We start from the raw sequence: 23,683 nt of genomic DNA on the forward strand, positions 1-23,683 counted from the left end.
CGGGACCCTTCTTGAAAGGCATTGGAAAATCTCCCTGGTCTTTGTTGTGAAATCTGTGCTTAAAATTCATGACTCGATTGAGGGACCTTACAGATAATTGGTCTGTAAGGTCCCTCAAAAATAATGTTAACCACTATTATTGAACACAGAATTAGGGCTGGGCTATAAGGCCTAAAAACCATAGCTACATTTTTTTTAAACTTATGGGGAATTCACAATATACTATGTGTACAAAACATTAGGAACACCTGCACTTTCCATGACAGACTGACCAGATGAATCCAGGTGAAAGCTATGATCTCTTATTGATGGCACTTGTTAAATCCACTTCAGCGTCGATGAAGGGGAAGAGACAGGTTGAAGAAGGATTTTTAAGCCTTGAGACAGGTATTGTGTGTGTGCCATTCAGAGGTTGAGTGAGCAAGACAAAAGATGTAAGTGCCTTTGAACGGGGTATGGTAGAGTCATGAACTGCAACGCTGCTGGGTTTTTCACGCAAAACAGTTTCCCATGTGTGTCAAGAATGGTCCACCACCCAAAGGACATCCAGCCAACTTGACAACTGTGGGAAGCATTGGAGTCAACATGGGCCAGCATCCCTGTGGAACGCTTGACACCTTGTAGAGTCTATGTCCCGACAAATGTAGGCTGTTCTGAGGGCAAAAGGGGGTGCAACTCAATATTTGGAATGTATTAATGTTTTCTACATTCAGGGTTACCCTCAACTTTTTTCCTTTTTAAACAATCTCTGAATAAGCTTTGTATGTACAATTAAAGGTCACTACACCACATTTAAAGAAGTCAGGAATAATCTAATGAATTCAGGGCTTCTAAAATGATACCAAGGCTAAATATAAGCCTTCCACAACCACAAGACCCACTAATAATTTAATCGAAATAGTTTTACCAGCTTTATTTTGCAAAAATCACTTCAGTCTTTCAAGTCTATGAAAATTCCCCTTTTGTTACAAATGTAACAAAATGGAAAAAATGGAAATGTAACAAGAACCATGCACATCCACCAATAATGACCAACAATTAACAGGTCTCATTAACAATCTCCCAAGCTCACATGCTAGTGAGTAAGCCAGTTAAAATGTCAAGTCTAGCCAACTTTGATCTATTTGCTTGCTAACAAGGTAGAAGAGTTGACCTGTTATGAATACACTCTCGTCCATCTCCAACTGGTTGAACAACTGGAAATCAAGTGTCCTACCTGGAGAAAAATAAGCCTACTTCTCAGAATGAGAACGATATGACAATTCCATAGAAAAAGTTGCTATGCTCATTGCACAATTATAAAACACAAACTAGACAGCACATAAGTCTGTGGCTAAAATGCTGCTAGGGGTGCGTGGTACTGCAACGCCGTGCGAGACTGAAACTGAGCATTCATTTTCCACAATGATTTTGACTCCTGAACTTATTTAGGCTCGCTATAACAAAGGGCTTCAATACTTTGACTCAAGACGTTTCAGCTTTTCATTTAATTCATTTGTAATACAAAATCTAAAAACAGAATTCTACTTTGACATTTGTCACTGTCGCTCAGTGACAAAATCTCTAAATTCAGGCTGTAACAACAAAATGTGGAAAAAGTAAAGTGGTGTGAATACTTGGAAGGCACTGTATGTGCCATTTAGTAGACGCTTTTATCCAAAGCTCATGCATGCATACATTTTTTTGTATGGGTGGCCCGTGGGAATTGAACCCACGATCCTTGGCATTGCAAGCACCATGCTCTACCAACTGAGCCACACAGGAGTTGAAAACAATTCAATTCATAAATTGGAAAATCTTCAAAAGAATGGGAAATTTCATTTTCAATGCTCTAATCTAATTTCCAGAATTGACAACTGAAATGAAATCCAACCCTGGTGAACACGTAATCTTGACAGATAGTGATTTATCACACAGTGGGCGTGGTACCTGTTTGCGTCCTATCTTGCCATATTGGATGATGGCAGAGGCGGAGGCGTGGACCCCCAGCATGGCATTGCTGGTGTTGGGGTCGTGCTGCGTGTTGGTCTCATACGCCGTCACGATGGCTGGGATAGGAAGGAGGAGAACAAGATGTCACTACAGTCCAGTCAGTGTAGAGAGTAGAGGGAGCTCCATATTATTGAGCTTGACTATGAAACAAAGTTAATTTGGATGAAAGCATTAGTTACATTTCTAAGGATGAATATCAAAGACAAAGTTGTCTCATGTTATCTCGAGTTTTGTAGTTACACCAATCATCATAGCTGTAGTAGTTTCATAGTAGCACGAAAGCTGCCACAGACAACATCTTTTTCAGGATGCTGAGTCTGAATGGTTTCAAAGTCACTGCAGGACAATGCCTGGCTCCACAGCGTGTGTCATGTTGTAGAGGACACAGACGACAATGAGAGCAGATTTTTAATTCACTCAACTATCCCTTTATTTACCATCTCTTTTCATGTCTTCTCATCTTCTACCTCCAATTTGTTCCATCTTTCCCCTCTTTTGTTTTTTTGTACTGTTCTTTCCTTCCTCTTGTCCTTTTCATATCCACTCCTCCTTCCTCCCCCTCTTTGCCACAGAGTTTCATCTCTTCTTATCTCCAGCTCTTTCCCTCCCTCCAACTTAGTCTGTGCTGTCATGCAGTCCCTTTGCAGTCTCTCTGCATTGCTTTTTCCCCCCTCTACCTCTCTCTTTCCAACTCCCTGTCTGTCTCTGCCTCTTCTCTCTCTCCCCCTCTTGTGTGTGTGTGTGTGTGTGTGTGTGTGTGTGTGGTGTGTGTGTGTGTGTGGTGCAGAGTAAACAAGTCATTTAGAGAGCTGACATTTGGGAAGGTAGAGAGAGCCTGAGGGGTTCAGCTCACTATGGCTTTTTAGAAACGTCCCCATTGTGAAAAGCAATAGGTGTGTGAGTCCTACCCTGGTAGTGGTGCTGCCTCCACATGAAGATGCTGCTCCAGTGGGAGAGGTCGTCAGAGACGATGGGCAGCCTGTTCCTCCAGGTCTTCACCACAGTCTTCATGTCGTGGAGGCTGGTGTTACGGCCCAGGTTAGCTGGCTGCAGTCCAGCGTTGATCTGGGCCGCCTCCTGGAGCTCGATGATCTGCTGGGCAGCCTGGTAGGGGAGGAGAGGGGTGGGAAAGTTTAAGGGTTTTGAGAGAATGGAGGAATGGAGAGCGAGAAGGGGAGGAGATGAAGAAAGAATGTGTGGAGAACAGTGGTGACAGGAAATGATTAGGAGACGGGGTAAACAGAGAAAGAGAAGGGTACAGAAGACAGAGGGATGGAGATAAATAAAACAATAAAAAGGGATGAGACTTGGCGGAGGGTTTCTGTTCTTTCTCTATGACAGTAGAAAAGGCAGGGTGTCCAGGCCAATTCCAAAGCCATTAGCCCACTGTATTACAGGCTTATGAAAAACCTTCTCTGAAATGAGGTCCGAGAAGCAAACACCTGATAGTTGATAAGACACTTTGATCCATCTATTTACCTTCAGGGACAGAACTTCATTAAGGCTGGTGGCAGGGACAGAACATCATTAAGGCTAGGGCTGGTGGCAGGGACAGAACTTCATTAAGGCTAGGGCTGGTGGCAGGGACAGAACTTCATTAAGGCTAGGGCTGGTGGCAGGGACAGAACATCATTAAGGCTAGGGCTGGTGGCAGGGACAGAACATCATTAAGGCTAGGGCTGGTGGCAGGGACAGAACATCATTAAGGCTAGGGCTGGTGGCAGGGACAGAACATCATTAAGGCTAGGGCTGGTGGCAGGGACAGAACATCATTAAGGCTAGGGCTGGTGGCAGCGACAGAACATCATTAAGGCTAGGGCTGGTGGCAGGGACAGAACTTCATTAAGGCTAGGGCTGGTGGCAGGGACAGAACATCATTAAGGCTAGGGCTGGTGGCAGGGACAGAACTTCATTAAGGCTAGGGCTGGTGGCAGGGACAGAACAAAGACTAAAAGATATGGAGACTCCATTCTGAAGGGTCTAATTTATTTGTTTTATTTAACCCTTATTTTACCAGGTAAGTTGACTGAGAACACATTCTGATTTACAGTAACGACCTGGGGAATAGTTACAGGGGAGAGGAGGGGGAATGAATGAGACAATTGGAAGCTGGGGATGATTAGGTGATTGATGGTATGAAGGCCAGACTGGGGATTTAGCCAGGACACCGGGGTTAACACCCCTACAATAAGTGCCATGGGATCTTTAGTGAGTACAGAGTCTCTGAACTGGGATCTGAAATGCTGTTGAGCTGCTAGAATCTACACACGAATGATCAATCATTTTCATCAACCCATCAATCAAGATTAATACTAAAGCCAACGATCAATATAGCTAGTGTAAATTCATTGGAAAGTCCTGTATTTTGATGGCTTGATTCCAAATGCTGTTTGATTGTAGTTATTTACCTGCAGAAAGCCTTTGTTTTAGAGGCTCTCAGGGTTTTAAGTGTATGGTACTGAAATAAAGATTTACGACTGCTGAGTTCACTAAGCAGGAAAGAAACGTTGTTTTCCTGCTTTTATAATGAATGGGACCACAGACAAATGAATGTAGCGGCACTCAATTCAAATAGCTGCCTTCAAAAGAGAAATGTCCTGAATCGGTCGGTGGACCCACCAAATCAAATCACCAGAAAGAAAATAAATTGGGCAGTACAATATTCTAACAATTATCTGTTAATTTCAGCTGATGGCACATTTATAACCTTCATTTTGGAGTGGCCATTCATCATGCAAATGTAATTTTGGAGCAGGTATTTATTCAAACACTATCTGATGGGGGGGGGAAGCAATTACAGACAGTCTAAAGTTACTGCCTCAGTCTCGCCACTTTACTTTCTGTCTCCATTTTTCTTTTCCTCTCACTCCCTCTCCTCTTTCTTCCATTTTATTTCACTCTCCTCTTTCTTTTCCTCCTTCTCAGTCTGTCTCACTCCATTATCTCCCTCCCTCTGGTTTTTATTGCACTTTCAGGGAAGTGTTTTTCCCCTCTTCATTCCCAGAAAACAGATTATCAGTGTTTTCCCCAGTAAATTGGCTGGGATCACTGATCGACTCTTCATTTGGCAATACAGTGATCAAAAGAGATGTGTTCCAGACTTTTATTTCATCTTGATTAAGAATTGAGACATATTCAGGTGGTGCTTGTGAGTCTGCCTCCCTCATCTCTTACCTGAAGTAGTGGTGTGTGTACGTGGGACACGATGTGAGGCAGTCTTCTCCACTCCCGTATGGCCAGACTTGAAGCCATCTCCACCAGCCGTTCTATGAAGTTGAGCTGCTGCTCCTCTGGATGGCAGATAGCCAGGTAACCACGGTGCATGTTCACCTTCCACGCCATCTCCTTAGGACAACTCAGCTCCACCTTACAGACAGATTACATACACACGTTACCCATCTATGAAAACATAAGGTTATACACAACTTACACACACATCACGCACGCTTGGTGCAGATGAGAAAGTAACACGTGAGCCTTTGTCAGCTGACATTTGGACTGCAATTCTGTGTGTGCATCTCAAGTGAATTACTTCATGCCACTGTCACAAAGCAGCACTCTAACAGGACACAATACACCACCTGTTCTATTCATTCTCCTCATCATTTTTAAAAGGCCTGAGTGGTTAATGAATAATCAGCCTGACACGGAGGTGAGCAGAGACTATATTGATCAGACCACTGAGTGCTTTAACCACAACACAACAAAACCCCAATGGAAGCCTGCCTTCTGCGCAGTCAAACCTGGGAAACATTATTAGGTGTGTGGGTGTCCCTCGGTCTGTGTGTGTTGATGGGGGAGAGAATTACAGCGATCGGTCAACGTGCACTTATCACAGACGAGGGGATAGGTGATGAATCTCCCGTAGACAGTGGTGGCCTTATCAGAGGCTGTTTAATTGAAAGCTGGGCCATTCAGATAGACAGACGGAGCCTCACCACAACAGCAGCAGCCTGCTCTACTCTGTCTTCTACCACCGCCACGTAACAAAACGCACAACAGACTTTGGGCCAATTAATCACACAGAAATATTAGATCTATGCAGAGAGAGCCAGAGAGCGAGAGAGCAAGGCAACCAGTGGAGCACAAACATTGTAATTACAAACCATATTTATTTTCCTTTAAAACTTCAAAGAAAACTTGCACAACACTCTACATAGCCAATAATAACATTTGAAATGTCTATATTCTTTTAAAAATGGTGTAATGTTTACAAAATGTTCCTTTGTTTATTGTCTATTCCATTTGCTTTGGCAATGTAAACATATGTTTCCCATGCCAAGAGACCGAGAGAGAGAGAGAGAAAGAGAGAAAGACTGAACGTAAGAGGCTGCTAGTTAAAGGTTTTGCTGGACAGTTTAATGAGATGTCACCTCAGGACAGTGGCTCGTTTCAAAATCTCCTTGAGCAGAAAGCAAGACAGGAGTATTTGTTATGTGTCAGCTACTATCACGTTCCCTCCTCTACTCTGCTTTAGAAAACACGAGGCTGATAAATTAACCTTCCTAACGACTGCCAAACTACATTTCCACAGCTTTCCGAGAGTTCTGGAGCTGGGAACCAGACCTCAGCCGAGTGTGTGTGTGTCTGTCTGACTGTCTATGTGCGCTTGTGTATAGCTGTGTCAGCGTGTGTGTGTGTGTGTTGGGCATCCCCTACCTGTACCAGCGCTTCCTTCATGGCGCCCCAGTTGGAGACTCTCCAGGCACACTCCAGTACCAGGTAGGGGTTGCTGTTGCCTTTCGACTGGCCGTACTCTGTCAGAGGCTCCCACTGGTTCAACTCTTTAGAACAGCTGCAGAAACAGGGAGGAGAGTTGATATCAAGATGAATACCAGTTCTCATCGATGGGGCTGTAGTGGAACAGATTGAGAGCGTCAACTTCCTTGGTGTCCACATCACCAACGAACTATCATGGTCCAACCACACTACGACAGTCGTAAAGAGGGCACGACAAAGCCTATTCCCCCTCAGGAGACTGAAAAGATTTGGCATGGGTCCTCAGATCCTCAAAAGGTTCTACAGCGGCACCATCGAGCGCATCCTGACTGGTTGCATCACTGCCTGGTATGGCAACCGCTCGGCCCCCGACCACAAGGCACTAAAGAGGGTAGTGTGTACGGCCCAGTACATCACTGGGGCCAAGCTTCCTGCCATCCAGGACCTCTATACCAGGCGGTGTCAGAGGAAGGCCCTAAAAATTGTCAAAGACTCCAGCCATCCTAGTCATAGACTGTTCTCTCTGCTACCGCATGGCAAGCGGTTTCGGAGCGCCAAGTCTAGGTCCAAAAGGCTTCTAAACAGCTTCTAACCCCAAGCCATAAGACTCCTGAACAGCTAATCAAAGGGCTACCCAGACCCCTCTTCTACACTGCTGCTACTCTCTGTTTATAATCTATGCATTGCCTACCTCTGCGGAAACACAGTTCCCGCTCAGCCCAGTCAAAACTGTTCGCTGCTCTGGCACCCCTATGGTGGAACAAGCTCCCTCACGACGCCAGGACAGCGGAGTCAATCACCACCTTCCGGAGACACCTGAAACCCCACCTCTTTAAGGAATACCTAGGATAGGATAAAGTAATCCTTCTAACCCCCCCCCCAAAAAAAAATATATATAGATGTACTATTGTAAAGTGGTTGTTCCACTGGATATCATAAGGTGAATGCACCAATTTGTAAGTCGCTCTGGATAACAGCGTCTGCTAAATGACGTAAATGTAAATGTCACTAACTACCAACATGTACATATTACCTCAACTAACCGGTTCCCCCACACCGGTACCCCCTATATATAGTCTCATTTGTTATTTTACAGCTGCTGTTTAATAATTTGTTATTTTTCTTTACTTCTTAAAGCATTGTTGGTTAGGGGCTCATAAGTAAGCATTTCACTGTAAGGTCTACACCAGTTGTATTTGGCACGTGACTAATAACATTTGATTTGAATAATATACACTGAGTGTACAAAACATAAAAAGGTACACCTTCCTAATATTGAGTTGCACAACCCCTTTTGCCCTCAGAACAGCCTCAATTCATCGGGGCATTGACTCTACAAGGTGTCGAAAGCGTTCCACAGGGATGCTGGCCCATGTGGACTCCAATGCTTCCCACAGTTGTGTCAAGTTGGCTGGATGTCCTTTGGGTGGTGGACCATTCTTGACACACAAGGGAAACTGTTTTGCGTGAAAAATGCAGCAGCGTTGCAGTTCTTGACACATTCATACCAGTGCACCTGATACTCATTACCATAGCCCGTTCAAAGGCTCTTAAACCTTTTGTCTTGCCAATTCACCCCCTGAATGGCACACATACACAATCCATGTCTCAAGGCTTAACAAGCCTCCACTTCATCTACACCGATTGAAGTGGATTTAACAAGAGACAACAATAAGGGATCATAGCTTTCACCTGGTTAGTCTGTCATGGAAAGAGCAGGTGTTCCTAATGTCATGGAAGGAACATGTAGTTACTTTATACACGATTAACTACATGGCAAATACAGATATGACATAGTAACTGCATAGTTATGACAGTAATTATGTAGTTATTACACCTACGATGGAGTAACAACTACACCAGTAAATAGATCAGTTATTTACCGTATCCAGTGGTCCTCCCAGAGTTGGTACTCCGGTAAGATGGCAGGAGAGGCGTTGCTCCTCTCGTGTTCCTTCCTGGCTTTTTCCATGGCCTTCTCATAGCTCTCCTGGGCCTGTTGAAGGTAAAAATAGTAAATAGTCAGCACTACCCAGCTGTGACCAACTCAGTGGCCTTGTGGGTTGAGTGTCCGCCCTGAGATTGGAAGTTCGATCCCCGGCCGAGTCATACCAAATACTGGAAAAATGGGACACGGTGCATCTCTGCCTTCGGCTTGGCATTAAGGAGATAGATTGGGGGCAAGCCCTTGCGATAGACTAGCGCCCTGTCCAAGGGGTGTTGTAAATCAAGCTGCCTCATGCTACAGAAACAGGAGATAGGCTTTTGCTCCCATGAGCTGTTCCGGCTCGCGCAAGCCAAGGCTCGTGCAAGGCTACCTACCCAGCTGTAGGCTATGTAGTCGAAATTGTACAATGTTTTCAACATTATAACATTTGCCAGTGCATCAATCAACAAGACCTCACCTGTTCGAAGAAGCCGTGCTGCTCGTAGGCAATAGCCGTGGAGGTCTCTGGGAACTTGCAGCGTTTCTGCCACAGCCCCGCCCACATGTCCTCCTCCTGCAGTAGAGAGTACAGCTCTGCCAGGGAGTCCAGGATCTCCTAAAGGACCACACAGAGTTGGGATCAGGGGTGTACATCTTCCCTTTCAAAGACTATTCCATACACATCTAGATACATGGGCCCCGATAAAGGAACTATATTCTTTTTAGTTTGAAACGATTCGGATTGATAAGAGGAACAAATCAATGCGATACAATTAGATTCAATGCACTAACAGTTACTGCATGAAGACATTCATTTTCCAGTCTAAATGGAAATTTGCTGCTCATGGAGCTGGGCCTCTCTGAGCAGGATCAGTCAGAGCTGTATCAAGTCAAATGGACTCATCATATGCACAGGATACACACTGTACATAGCACAATGAAATGCTTACTTGCAGGTTCACCTCTCGATATGCAACAATAACAATAGAAAAGGGTAATAAAAATAGAATCTAAAGTTGAGCACAAGTATAAAGACGAGGAAGTGTCTGTTGGGTATGGGAATGGTTGACAGTTTCTACTATCATGATATAAAATGAAAGAGGCATGTCTAACCCTAATCTTCAAGTTAAACTGACATGGTTTTCATAACATAAAGCTACAAAAATGTAAATGCATGTTCTTGAAGAGAATGTGTACATTTCAAATCAATCTAATGTTACTTCCAGCATAATGTCACTGCAGGTTCAAATCAATCTAATGTTACTTCCAGCATAATGTCACTGCAGGTTCAAATCAATCTAATGTTACTTCCAGCATAATGTCACTGCAGGTTCAAATCAATCTAATGTTACTTCCAGCATAATGTCACTGCAGGTTCAAATCAATCTAATGTTACTTCCAGCATAATGTCACTGCAGGTTCAAATCAATCTAATGTTACTTCCAGCATAATGTCACTGCAGGTTCAAATCAATCTAATGTTACTTCCAGCATAATGTCACTGCAGGTTCAAATCAATCTAATGTTACTTCCAGCATAATGTCACTGCAGGTTCAAATCAATCTAATGTTACTTCCAGCATAATGTCACTGCAGGTTCAAATCAATCTAAAGAAATAATGTTACTGTAGGTATAATTTCCAGTCAATCACATGCATTGTCATGCCACAAAGATCACCGCAGGTAAAGTTCAGTTCGGAACGTTGACATGGTTAAAGGGGGATACTGTTGAAATTCAGTTTTAAATCGCCTAAATTGTAGCAATTTGATTAAAACAACACATTCTACCCATAAAATGGAGACTTGATTTTGGATTTTTTTTAAATTATTTTAAGTAGTCCTGATCGTGTTAGTTTCCCTATAAGCTTCAACGATATACAGAAAGCTGTGCTTTCTAGTATGTACAACTAGAGTTTACTGGACAGTGGGCACCGGTGGGTTGTCTTGCAACCAATAAAGCCTATGATTATTGCACAAGTCATCTTACAAGCATTTCAATGGTGAAAGGTTAGTGAACTGGTTCATGCTACATTTGAATCGGTTTGGAGTTTTGTGGACCGATGCACTTGCATCTTAAACGTTTGAACTGGATTCCAATTCGTATCAATGAATCGTTACATCCCTAGTCAGGATGCAGTGCCTGTCAAGCAGCCATACCCATTTAATGAATGGACAGTACAGTAAGTACAAAGGCAATGTCTGAAGGAAAGTTACCAAGCTAACCATGTACTCATCTAATAGAACTGAAAGTGAACAAGATGACGTCTGTAAACCCGTACCTGTTGTGGTGGAGTGATGCTCTCCTGTTCGTAGAACTCGTTGGTGCTCTGTTTGGGCTTGCTGTGCAGGCTGAGGCCCTTCTCAAAGGCCTGCTGTTCCAGCATCAGAGTGGAGCGCAGCCACAGATTGTGAGTCTTCCCCAGATACTTCAACACACAGGGCCTGATGGGGATAGGGGGCACACACTGGGACATTGCCTCCACGAAGCAGTTGAGGGCACTGGGCTGGCAGTCCCTCTGAGCCTGGTGGCTCCCACTGCACAGGAAAGGACTCATCTCACCTGACAGGGCCTGGGAGGGAGGTGACGTGGAAGGATGGTTGGGGAGAGGAAAGGAGGGGAAGGGGAGTCAAGGTTAAAGAGGACAGACAGAATGTGTTTCTATGGCCAAAAGCATGCAATATTATGCACAACTGAAAACAAGCTAGAAGTAAATTGGACGCCACCATACTAGCTAGCACAGAATAATCATCTAAGAGACAGCCTCAGCCAAAAGAATCACTATTTGAATGCCTTGAATAGATTTTTCCTCCAGCAGTCAGTACCCTGAAACCACATGAAGATATTTAGAACCAGATAATTATCAGCGTAAATATGCAACCTATTTAAGTCTTTATCCATGTCCGTCTGTGAGTGACAAACATCATTAAGACGTCTAGTTCTATTTCCAACGCGTCTCAGAAAGTTAATAGCTCAAATCACTTCAAATCAGGAGCCCTTAAATGAGCCTCTTAATACTGGAGGCATCTGGTTCATTAAACTCAGTATGTTTTTTCTTCTTACATATTCTGCATAAATGAATGGTTCCTCATTAAGAGGAAATTGCATGTTTTAAGGAAGAAATGGCAGAGCCAAGGTCAGGCTGACTGTCTGCTAACCAACGTCACAGAGCTGAGGTGTATGTTTGTCTTGGAGAGAGTGCACGTCTCAGTGTCTGTGTGTCTCAGAGTGTCTGTGTGCGAGTGTGGTGCTGACCAGTCAGGTCAGGCCAGAGCCTGTGACCCGTGTCGGCCCTTGACGGCCCTGTCCAGGTAAATAATGATGAGAGAATGAGTCACGCCATAGCCTTTGACCTCTATCACGGCATGACAACCAGGGTTTTGACCTGTAAACTTGCACAGAAGGTATAAATAGCTCATATCAACGTTGCAGATAGAAACACCATGAATAGACATTGGAAAATAATTACTATTACAATAGTGCATCTATGGAGCGGACATGATTTCTTCCACCTAAACGTTGCAGAATGTTGCCCCCTTTTGAACAGGCCCCAATCCAGTTGTGAGCACATTGAATTTACCGTCCATTGTAGCCTGGCCATCTAGTGCCAACCTTATGACCTGGAAGTACAGGACATGTTAATGCACATTGACCTGGCAGTACTTACGTGTTGCTGACGGTCAGAGAGGATCTTCCACAGTCGAGGGAACAGCTGTACCCAGGTCTTCTCAGCCAAGGGGGTGGAGATGTGACACAGCTGGACCAGGGCGTTCAGCAGCGCCCCCGTCTGACACAGACACAATGACAACACAGGTAGGCATCAGACAAAATGACAATACGGGGTTAACATCTCGCTCTTACAAAACAGACCTACAAGAATCATTCAGCAAAAATCCCACATTAAAGGTTGTGCAGGAAATTCCACAGGATTTTGTGGCTACTTTCCTGTGGAACAACCTACAAGATAAAGGTTCAGGGGTCAAGTTAGCACATTCCAAATCTGGTTCCTTAAGGTTCATCCATATAATCTATCAAATGTAGAATGTGTGCTCAAAGCCAAAGTCTTTTTTGCTAAAAGCGTTGAACTTGACAGTGAGGGCGGGGAGGGTTGATTTGAACTAACAGGGCAAGGGTTTGTGTCATAACTCACCTTGACCTCTCTAAGGGAATCGAGGAACTTGTCGTGGCGGTTGGTGAGCATGTGCAGCTGGTTGCCTGTGTCTTTCTCTGCCTGCTCCTTGTTCTTGGGGATGGCTGTCTGGTCCCCTGGGGCTAGCTCTATGTCGATCTCCACATCCTGGAGGAGAGAGAGGGGGGAGGGAGAGGAAAGGACAGGGGGAGAGAGTAGAAGATGATTGAGGAAAGGAAGAACAGAAGAGATGGGGGATACATTTAGTCATTTGTTGTAATATATGCAAAAGCACTTAGTCTTTCCCCTTGGAGAGATGATCATAATGAGATGGGGGAGGAAAGGTAAACAGAAAATATTGACTGTTATATAAATACTGCATCAAATCTGTGGGGGAAACAGTTTGCTGCAGCAGGAAATACAGGTCAACAAAGAGGGAGAACTAGATGTTATTCCTCCCCAATAACAAACACACGATGGGATAATGGGGCTGTGTGTGTCAACACGTCTCTTAGTGTGTGTGTCCGTGTGACCCTCGGATTCCTGTTGCGCAGCATCCTCACCTCCTCCTTGGTCTCGCTGTTCTCCCTCTCTCTGGGTTCTTGCTTGATGTGGGTTGCCATGGCGAAGGCGGCACGGTCGTGGCTGTCGGCCAGATTGATGACGTTGGTGATGGATGGGAGCATGGAGCCCTGGCAGCTGGTCCCGATGATGCTGTTACGCTCACACACCGCCAGCAGCAGCTAACAGAGAGAGAGTGACACAGAAAAAAAGACCACAGAAATTCAGGTTAACACTTTCTAGGGGGTCTGAAGCATTATGGAGACACTTCACAAAAAAGGCAGTCTGTACAGACACTATGGACAAGCTACATCACATACCACTGTATACAATAATTATTTGTGCTAAAACAGGACATAGTTAGATTTCAAAGCTCAAAATCAGCAACCTCTTCAAAGGACTTAGTCCTAACTGGAGTATTCAGAAACATGGAGAGCCGAACCCTCATTGGTTAACATTTTTATCTTGTGTTCTTTTGAACTTAACATGAATTGGGAGTATTTAGAGTACACTGAAAACAGAGAACAAAGCTGTTAACTACATTGACAAAAGTGCAGTTAACCTTATAGTCCCCAAGCTCTCAAATGTCTCAACTGACATCAAAACAGTCATGACTGGACCCCTCGTCCCAGTACATGTCCTTACCTCTATGCATTGTTTGATCCAGAAGTGGCTGCTCATGGCCTCCCAGTTCTGAGAGCAGCAGATGTAGAGTAGCCTCTCATAGACACGTCTCTTCATGGAGAGGTCAAACACCTCAAAGAACTTAGCCCTGATCAGAGGCTGGGCGCAACGCAGCCCCGACAGAAAGGCCGGCTCCAACTTCGACGTGATGTCACTTCCTGAGAGACTCTCGTCCCTGATTGGACAAAGAGGGTTGAAATGCATCTATGTAAGCATTCTTTATATCTAATTGAAAATGGTTTACGACTGCAATTTATTTATCTTATACAGTTGTTCACGCTAATGCATTTCAGAGCAAGCTCCTTCATAACAATTAAGATACAAAAGGAGCTAAAAGCATCATGGCAATGAGTGAAGAAGCAATGAAGGTCATTGAAGTGAAACAGTGTAGGATGCAGACAGTTACTTAAACTTAATGTTTAAAAAAACGGAGCACCTTATCTTTAATGATAATCCTAGCGGAATAGTAAAACGGTTAACATCCCACATTAAATGCTGTGTAATAAGCTATACAATCATTTCTAGATCATTCCACAGCCCTGGTGAATGGGTCTCTAGAGTATTTAAAAGAGGAAGAGTAATGTCTCAGCAGTGAGTGTATTATACTGAAGCTACTAAACCATCTACTTATTCAAAGACGTCGTCGTGGAGCAGATGCTATGTGGACGGTGATGCGTCAATCATAGTTTTACAGCTTGTTCAAAGTTACGTGACTTACAGAGCAGATCGTCTGTGGACAGGCAGAATGGGAAAAGGGATGGGGCAGTCTTGAGGACTGGAGGAGAGGAACGGATGAGTGGTATTTGTGGTTAGAGGGCCAGCCAGGATGAATAGCAGTGGGCTGAGGAGTCAGTCATCTTTCGCTTGGCTGCCTCACCCCTCTGCCACCCTCCCATCTCTCCCTCACACCATGTGTCCTGTCACTGGAAGACCCTCAAACCCAACCCCCATCATTCTGTCTACCCTATCCCCAACCTCTGTCTTTGCCTTTCTCTCTCTATAGATGGAGTGGTGTGGTGGCATACTCCCGCGCTCTCTCCACCCCACTCCCTTCTGCTCAATGGATGAATGGTTTGTGGCGATGACCTGGCATACTCCTCTCTCTGCAGCAGACTCCCTCCCGCCTTTCTCTCTACGCCCATGCCCCCCAATTGATGGGTGAAATAGCATAGCGCCGCGAGTATGTTTGCCGTGCATACTCATCCAGGTGATTAATGGGTGTAATTACCTGTAAACGTAATTAACGAGGTCCAGAAATTGGGCGTTTAACTCAAGGTCATCAGGGAAACGCTTCTCAATATAGGTCATCATCTTCACCAGCAGAATGGACTTCTCACGAAGATTGGGCATCTGTGGATGGAGAGAGGGATGGAGGGAGCGAGAGAGATATGGAGGAGAGAGCAGATTGATTCAGTTCATTTATCTTTAGTGCATCTGAAGGGGGGAGTGTGTAGCACCTTTGGTCCTCGCTCCCCCCTCATTGTCTCTGCTGGACTCAGAGCAAAGACACCTGTGTAGATTTGTGTTTCCTGGTTCCCAGATTGCTTTGCTGGCTAGTTGTTCTTACACAGATCATTAGCAATGCATGTCCTGGGTTTTCAGTGTTTGCTAAACAGCCAACAGGGAAATGTGATGAAAAATGGTCCTCTCACCTGGTTTGCTGCCATGGGGGAATTGTTCTTAACCCACTCCTCCACGATCTTGACGATGGCGCGGAGGATCTTGGCGTCAGGCGACTTCTCGATGAGCGATGTGAGGATGACTTGGATGAAGTTCTTCCTCATCTCAATGGACATGACGGACAGACGACTCTTCACCAGGTCCAGAGACAGCATCACTAGTTCGCTAGTTACTGTGGGGAGAGGTTAGAGGTTAGAGGTCATGACGGACAGACGCGTCTTCACCAGGTCCTGAGACAGCATCACTAGTTCGCTAGTCACTGTAGGGAGAGGTTAGAGGTCATGACATAGAATGTCAATTCACTACAAAGTGTAAAAGAGTGTGTTTGGGTTCTTTGACAGTGAACATATAGGTCATTAGAGATCCATTTAAAAAGCCTGATAGCATCTCACTATCATTACCGGTCTTAGGAAGAGCAGGGATAGAGATGCTTGGCTTGGGCTCATTGGCTATGACCAACAGTAAATGCAGTTTCACTGCAGCAGCACCCAGTGGCCACTCGAACACTGAACTTGCAGAAAACACTAAACAGGAGGACCATCTAACCTTTGGAGAAACTGTGCAAGGTAAAAAGACTGTTTGTCTCAGCCAGAGGCATCTCACTGTATCTACAACCCAGGAGGGGAATCAGAGCCGTGGTAGATCCCCAGTGAGACCTCTATCAGCCCAGTGGATGAGCCAGACCTTCCAGCCATTCACACTGATACAGGGGCTTCTGTATGGGCCAAACAGACCCGAGATAGGGGGATATCTGAGCTCTGGGTCCTGAGGGGTTTCTGGAGGTGTCCGGAACACACACACATTGTGATTTGACTGCTACACCCTCTCATCTCAGTGTCACACATAAGGAAATCCAACTGTTTCTAGGGGGTGCCAAGGTCAGCCAGCTGAAATGTCACCCCTGTTTGATGAAGGCTAACTAAGGAAGACTGTATTATAGAACTGGGAGAACAATAATGGCTGATGACTGGAGGAAATGGAGCAGAGAACCAGGTCGTGTAAGAAGTAACCTGATGCCATCCCACCTGGGCTGCTGGCGCTGGGTAACACATCTATTGGGAGACCTGGGACTGGTGGGCCTGAGTATGTGGTAAAAGGTGTGTGTGTGTTAAGGCTCCAGAGTGCAACCATTTAGTCGCATTTTAAGTCCCTTTGACTTGGCTGTGCGAGTTAAATGTTGAAATGGTCGCATCTCATTCAACTCCCTATTTTTCAAAACCATGATTTGGTCAAACAGAGTTATCCTGATTCCTACAATGAACGTGTCTGATCTGCCCCTGTACCTGTTTCGCTGGCGGCTGCTGTGATGAGCGAGCCACTCTCACTCCCTCTCCCTCCTGTGCGCTCTAGAGGGAGAGAAAAATGTGTTCTGATTGCGCAACATTTCAAACTGTAAAATTGTTTTGAAAGCACAATGTTTGTTGGATAGAGGATCCCAGCTTGCTGTAGGTATAACATTTATTTCTCAATATTTGAGTGATTGGCACCGTTTTAAAAATAAAGTTTCTTTACAGCTTTAAGATACAGAGCGCATGCGCGAGTGCATACCGCAGTGTTTTGTGAGTCAGTGCATACCGGTAGGCCTATATAAGTCACTCGGGTGGCTTCGTTTTGTTGTTGGGACAATTAATTTACTGTTATATTAAATCAATTACATGGCTAACTAGCAGCCATAGTATATTTATTTAGTAAATGTATATTTATCTGGCAAATGTTTTTTTTAATTTCCACTTCCTTAAGAGGTGAATTAGTCCCAAATGAATTAGCCGACAGCAGGGATCAACAACTAGATTCAGCCGTGGGACGACTTTTTCTGAGAGGATGGTCTGAGGACCGGAATATATTTACAGATACTTTGTAGAGTGAAAGTTGACCGCAAGAAGTCAAAACATATATATTTGGCTAAAACATCATTTCTAACCTGCTTACATTTGTATAGATCACATATAAAGTGCCTTCAGAAAGTATTCACACCCCTTGACTTTTTCCACATGTTGTAGTGTTACAGGCAGGGGTTGGAACCAAAAACAAGTTATTTTAAAAGCATGGGAACCAGTTAACATTATTTTGTGTTCATGACTCCCCCCCCAAGTACAAAAACTCAAGACAAGTTCATATTTCAAATCTAGCTCCTAAACTTAGGCAGCATTATGTGTAATGTAACAGAGTCGTGGTCAAGGGCTAGCTCTGGTCAAACTCTAAGCAAACTCTTTGAAGTTTAAAAACATTAAAAGTTCCTCCATAAAAGCAACTCCTCTGTAGGTATAACTCTATGGGCCTAACTCAGATAATGCATGAGTTAGGCCCAAGCAAGATGCCCAGCGTTCACCTCACCCGCAAAATTTCAGTCGTATGTCCAACCCTACACTAGACTTGTCCATCCAATGCATGTACATAGCTTGCCCACTCCTTAGCAAGCTGCTCTATCCATTGGTGAAGTAATGTAAGAGGTTTAAAAAGGAACAAAACATTTTTTTATAAAACATTTTACCGGTTCCTAAGTTTGTTTTGCTGGTCGGAACGGGGGAAAAATAATATAATTTTGGTTCCAACTCCTAGTTAGAGTGAATTTAAAATGGATTAAATTGAGATTATCACGGGCCTACACACAATACCCCGTAATGTCAAAGTGGAATTATGGTCATTTTTTTATGAATTAAAAATGAAAAGCGGAAAGGTCCTCAGTCAATAAGTATTCAACCCCTTTGCCATGGCAAGCCTAAATAAGTTCAGGAGAAAAAATGTGCTTAACAAGTCACATAATAAGTTGCATGGACTCACTATATGCAATAGCATTTAACATGTTTTTGAATTACTTCCTCATCTCTGTACCCCACACATTCAATTATCTGTTAGGTCCCTCGGTTGAGCAGTGACATTCAAACACAGATTCAACCAAAGACCAGGGAGGTTTACCACTGTCTCGCAAAGAAGGGCACCTACTGGTAAAAGGGTAAAAATAAAAAAGCAGATATTGAATATCCCTTTGAGCATGGTGATGTTATTAATTACACTTTGGATGGTGTATTCATACACCCAGTCACTACAAAGACACATGTGTCCTTAACTCAGTTGCCGGAGAGGAAGGAAACTGCTCAGGGATTTCACCATGAGGCCAATGATGACTTTAAAACAGTTACAGAGTTTAATGGCTATGAAATGAGAAAACGGAGGATGGATCAACAACATTTTAGTTACTCCACAATAGTAACCTAATTGAGAGAGTGAAGGAGGAAGCCTGTACAGAACACTAATATTTTGCATCCGGTTTGCAATAAGGCACTCAAGTAAAACTGCAAAAAAAAGTGGCAAAGAAATTAAGTTTAGGTCCTGAATACAAAGCGTTATGTTTGGGATAAATCCAACAACACGTCACTGAGTACCACTTCATATTTTCAAGCATGGTGTTGGCTGCATCATGCTTTCCAACAGACACTGGGAGATAAATCACCTTTCAGCAGGACAATAACCTAAAACACAATGCCAAACATACACTGGAGTTGCTTACCAAGACGATATTGAATGTTCCTGAGTGGGCTAGTTACAGTTTTGACTTAAATCAAGTTGAAAATCTATGACAAGACTTGAAAATGGCTGTCTAGCAATGATCAACCAACTTGACAGAGCTTGAAGAATTTAAAAAATAATAATGTGCAAATATTGTACAATTCAGGTGTGCAAAGCTCTACGAGACTTACCCAGAAAGACTCAACTGTAATCGGTACCAAAGATGATTCTAACATTTATAGACTCAGGGGGTTGAATACATATTTAATCAAGGATATATTCGTGTTTTTTAGCCATGTTTTTCTTTACAAATGTTATAATTTTTCTTCAACTTTTACATTTGAGTACTTTGTGGAGATCACTGGCAACAAAAAAAAAAGACAAATAAATGTTAACATTTTTTTCTTCTTCATTTTAACAAAATGTGGAAAAAGTCAACGGGTGTGAATACTTTCTGAAGGCACCATGTCTCTACTATGTGTGGGAATCCTGTAAAACACAGTTCCAAAATTAAAACAATTTGGAGTGGATTTGCTGGTGTTTAGTATTAATAAATCCAAATATAAATAAATTAAATGTAAAAAATAATAATTTAAAATCACCCGCAGGCCACCAGTTGGCCTACTGCATGTGATATTAGTGGACTAAAAAGATGTAGGCAAATGAATCTATTGAACAAAATAAAAAAATAATTCACTTCTATTTTGACGGTAAAACAAACTCAGTGTACAAAACATTAGCAACACCTTCCTAATATTGATTTGCACCCCTTTTTCCCCTCAGAACAGCCTCAATTCATCGGGGAATGGACTCTACAAGATGTCGAAAGCGTTCCACAGGGATGCTGGCTCATGTGGACTACAATGCTTCCCACAGTTGTGTGAAGTTGGCTGGATGTCCTTTGGGTGGTGGACCATTAGTGACACACACAGGAAACTGCTGAGCATGATAAGTCAATCAGCAACGCTGCTTGGTTTTCAAACCGGTGCGCATGGCACCTACTACCATACTCCGTTCTAAGGCACTTAAATCTTTTGTCTTGCCCATTCACCCTCTGAATGGCACACATACACAATCCATGTCTCAAGCCTTAAAAATCCTTCTTTAACCATCCTCCTCCCCTTCATCTACACTGATTTAAGCGGATTTAACAAGAGACACCAATAAGGGATCATAGCTTTCACCTGGATAGTCTGTCATGGAAAGAGCAAGTGTTCCTAATGTTTTGTACACTCAGTGTATAGCAACAATAGCCTAACTGTCAACAAAAAATACATGACAACCACTGATTTAAGTTGGACATGTTAGACGAAAACATTTTTAGCACCGTGAATAATTTATGAGAGGATTACAGGGGAAAAATGTATTGCGTGACACTGCGGCAAAATTTCGGTGCGACCAAATGATGGGCTGGTGCCACCAACTGAAAAAGTAAGTAGCTCCAGTGAAACCAGGGGGAAAGTTAGTCTGGAGCCCTGTGTGTTAGTGTCTCTGAACGCGTGTGAGTCTGTGTGTATTCCCAACCTGTGCTGGCCTCGGTGGGCCCGGGGGTGGCCTGCTGGGGACTGAGGTGTTCTCGGACCATCTTTTGCAGCGAGCGCATAAACACAGAGATGAGCCTGTCAATGTAGCTGGAGTTGTAACTACAAGCCGACTTCAGAATCATCAACGTACCTGGGAGAGAGAGAAAAATACATCTGAGACAATGCCACTGTCTCCCACACTAAAGACGTTTTTGGAGGAAATCGAACCAAATTACAGAAAAAGCATCGGTCTCCTGTAGAGGGGAGACGAATGTTACAATGTCACCGTCGGCGAGACATGCATCATACCAGCAGTGTGTGTGTGTGTGTGTGTGTGTGTAACACAACCCCTCAAGGAGAGGACAGGGTATGAAAGCAGTTATTGACCACTTTTGCCATTTCGGGAAACGGTATCAAATAGCGTTACCTTTAGAGTGTTCTCCAATAGCCATCTCACTTTGTGCCACTTAAATAAATAATGCCACCTCCATGTAAATTGAGACTTTATTCTCATGCATGAAAAATAAGCTTTTCAGAAAAACTTCTGACATCTGGTTTAAACGTGATATTAGAAGTAGTGAAAGAGAAAAATCTGGCTTTACCTCCACAGACTGACTGACCTGTGCTGCACCGTTCATTTAACCAAACAAGCTGTTAACCCACCCAGCATAGACCACTGCTTTAGATTTAAACGACACACCTGCTCCTCTAATTACTGGATAGAGAGATGGTGTGTGCAGGCGCGCCTGAGAGAGCGAGAGCATGAATGATTGAGTGAATGAGTGCAAGGGAGAATAGGAGACCGACAGAGAAAGTAAAAGTGTCTTGGTTCTGGTAGGTGTCTTACCAAACAGCTGTGTTGGGTTAGCACTGCTGGTGGCCTTCTCATAGTTGGTGAGGCCCTCGTAGATTACTTTCCCCACCGCTGCATACAGACACTCCAACTCTTCATACTTAGACGCCACAGTTGACGTGCCTGGGAGAGGAACAGAAAAAGGCAACATATTTGATTATAGTAGAATGAAGTTTGGCTTATCGACTCAAAAAGCAGCTTCCCAAATAGGCGTGTCTGCAGCTGATTCTTTTTGGGTCAACGGGGTCACAGGAAAAGTCCTAAAGGTATGTCACAGCAGACACCAGTCTGGGATCTACTAACACAGCTGGGACTCACTGGGCTCGGTGGGGAATACGCTCATCAGTCTGGATAGCAGAGAGTGGACGGCCCGCAGGACTTTGGTGTTGCCGCAGGTCATGCAGGCAGCAATGCCCCTCTGGAGGGGCTTGAAGTGGGTTAGGATGGCTGGGGACTGGAGTACCGTCAGCAGGAAGCACAGGATCTCCAGGCCAGTACAGATGTTAGAGAAGTTAGCCTGGGCTGGCTGCTCCTGGAGGAGGGAAGAGAGGGAGAGGTGGAGAGAAATAGAATGTGAGTGCAGGGTAATACGTCAATCCTTTTGGAGTGCTGTCAATTTCACTCTATCTAGTAGAGAGGGAGGAGAGATAGAAAGATGATTTGGAGCAGACCATTTGGTCTAATGTGTAATAATGAACAAGGTGACTCGGTTGATAAGGCTCTGGTTTAAGTTAAACGGTATTGATTCAGCGCTGCAGGAACAGAATAAGGCCTAGTCTCTGGTGTGTTTCAGATAGAGGTGTGTGTGTGTGATGCCCTCTCCCGCGGTCCCTTTAATGACTGACATGGCAGTACAATGAGATGAGAAAAGGCAATCTGATTTACAGCATTGTTCATTGGTCTGGATAAGACTGCTGGACATGTACTGTTCAGTCCCACCCCCCAGGTAAGGTTGGGGCTCAGTTTGAGGGGGGTTGCAGTGACCCACAGAGAGAAAAACAATCATTGTCAGACATTTGGGGTTGCCCTCAGATAACCTTGTCTTAGGAAGCTTATGAATAGGGAGGAGGAGTGGAGGACGGGACACAGTCAAGTCAGTCCGGGTGGATTTACTTTAGTTATCTCTCCTACACTGAGTGAGGCTGCTGCTTCAAATAATGACTAAATAATGACAGGGAAGTGATAAGGGACAAAGGAATTAAAATAGGAAGACAAACTTAGGAGCTGAGGAAAACAACGGCCTTAAGGCCAAATCCCAGGAGGAAACTTGGCAAGAACACACTTCGGTTACTCACTCATTGAAAACACAGCTCCACATGGTGGATTTGAGCTGATGCAAGTATGATGTGAGTATTACAAATCATTTCTGGGAGGCATGATAAAGCAATTTTGACCGGAAGAGAAGTAAAACCTCAAATGTGAAACCAAAATCAACAACTAGAAAGCTAGAAGTGGAGATTTCTGTGAAGCCTTACCACAGTCATGAGGAGTTTGTCAAACCACTGTAGTTTGAGCTCAGCTCTGGGCCACATGTCAGGGCGGAGGGCAGTCTTCATCAGGCTGACACAGCGACGGGACAGGAGCTCACCTGGAGACCCCGCCACGTTGGCACTGTCATTGACCTGGAGGACACATCATAAACATCATGTTACAGGTTGTTCCATTTATGTTTAGAGGTTAGAGGGATTGGTGTCACCTCGTTAGTCAGTATACGTTACACCTGTGCTGGTTGCCATCTTGTTAAATGGGAAGGTGTTTGACCTGTGCTGGCCCAGGTGCTAATTAAGAGCGGCTGGCCCAGTGCTCCAGTTGTCTAGAGAGATGTGGAGGGTCAACACCTTTAGTTGGCTCTCCCTCGTTTGATTTCTAGAAAGACAATCCTTCATCTGATCTTCCCTGTCTACATCATTTTGCTCCTCCTTTTGGTTTGCTTCCTGTCTTTAAGTTTGGTGTAGGTTTTTCCTTTGTTTGCCTCTTAGTGCACACTCATTGTGGGTGTCTTTCAGGTCCCGGTTGTTGTTGCTAATCAACTTTCAGTGGACTCTCCCATGAGTGTATTTCAGAACCCCTCCTAAAACCCCACTTTGTTTGTTTGTTCGTTCATCAGTGACT

At 44.1% G+C, this 23,683-nt stretch overlaps 1 protein-coding gene across 6 annotated transcripts in view; it reads right to left on the reverse strand.

Annotated features, from left to right (window-relative positions):
• Positions 1-23,683, reverse strand: part of trrap (transformation/transcription domain-associated protein) — an 89,755-nt gene that overhangs the window by 30,374 nt on the left and 35,698 nt on the right. For 3 of the 6 annotated variants that reach the window (XM_082970501.1, XM_082970502.1, XM_082970500.1), the window contains 18 exons: positions 23,047-23,193; positions 21,890-22,103; positions 21,566-21,694; positions 20,720-20,869; positions 16,972-17,034; positions 15,661-15,860; positions 15,237-15,358; positions 13,970-14,183; positions 13,327-13,506; positions 12,785-12,931; positions 12,302-12,421; positions 10,916-11,206; positions 9,117-9,254; positions 8,595-8,707; positions 6,652-6,787; positions 5,167-5,358; positions 2,901-3,096; positions 1,930-2,048 (listed from right to left, as the gene is read on the reverse strand). In XM_082970501.1, the coding sequence (XP_082826627.1) occupies positions 1,930-2,048; positions 2,901-3,096; positions 5,167-5,358; positions 6,652-6,787; positions 8,595-8,707; positions 9,117-9,254; positions 10,916-11,206; positions 12,302-12,421; positions 12,785-12,931; positions 13,327-13,506; positions 13,970-14,183; positions 15,237-15,358; positions 15,661-15,860; positions 16,972-17,034; positions 20,720-20,869; positions 21,566-21,694; positions 21,890-22,103; positions 23,047-23,193 (2,871 nt within the window). The remainder of the gene's footprint in view (positions 1-1,929; positions 2,049-2,900; positions 3,097-5,166; positions 5,359-6,651; positions 6,788-8,594; positions 8,708-9,116; positions 9,255-10,915; positions 11,207-12,301; positions 12,422-12,784; positions 12,932-13,326; positions 13,507-13,969; positions 14,184-15,236; positions 15,359-15,660; positions 15,861-16,971; positions 17,035-20,719; positions 20,870-21,565; positions 21,695-21,889; positions 22,104-23,046; positions 23,194-23,683) is intronic. The other 3 variants (XM_082970503.1, XM_045710319.2, XM_045710318.2) reach the window with 1 other exon arrangement.

The sequence above is a fragment of the Salmo salar genome, chromosome 28, assembly GCF_965601325.2.
Source record: "Salmo salar chromosome 28, fSalSal1, whole genome shotgun sequence".
NCBI lineage: Eukaryota > Metazoa > Chordata > Actinopteri > Salmoniformes > Salmonidae > Salmo > Salmo salar.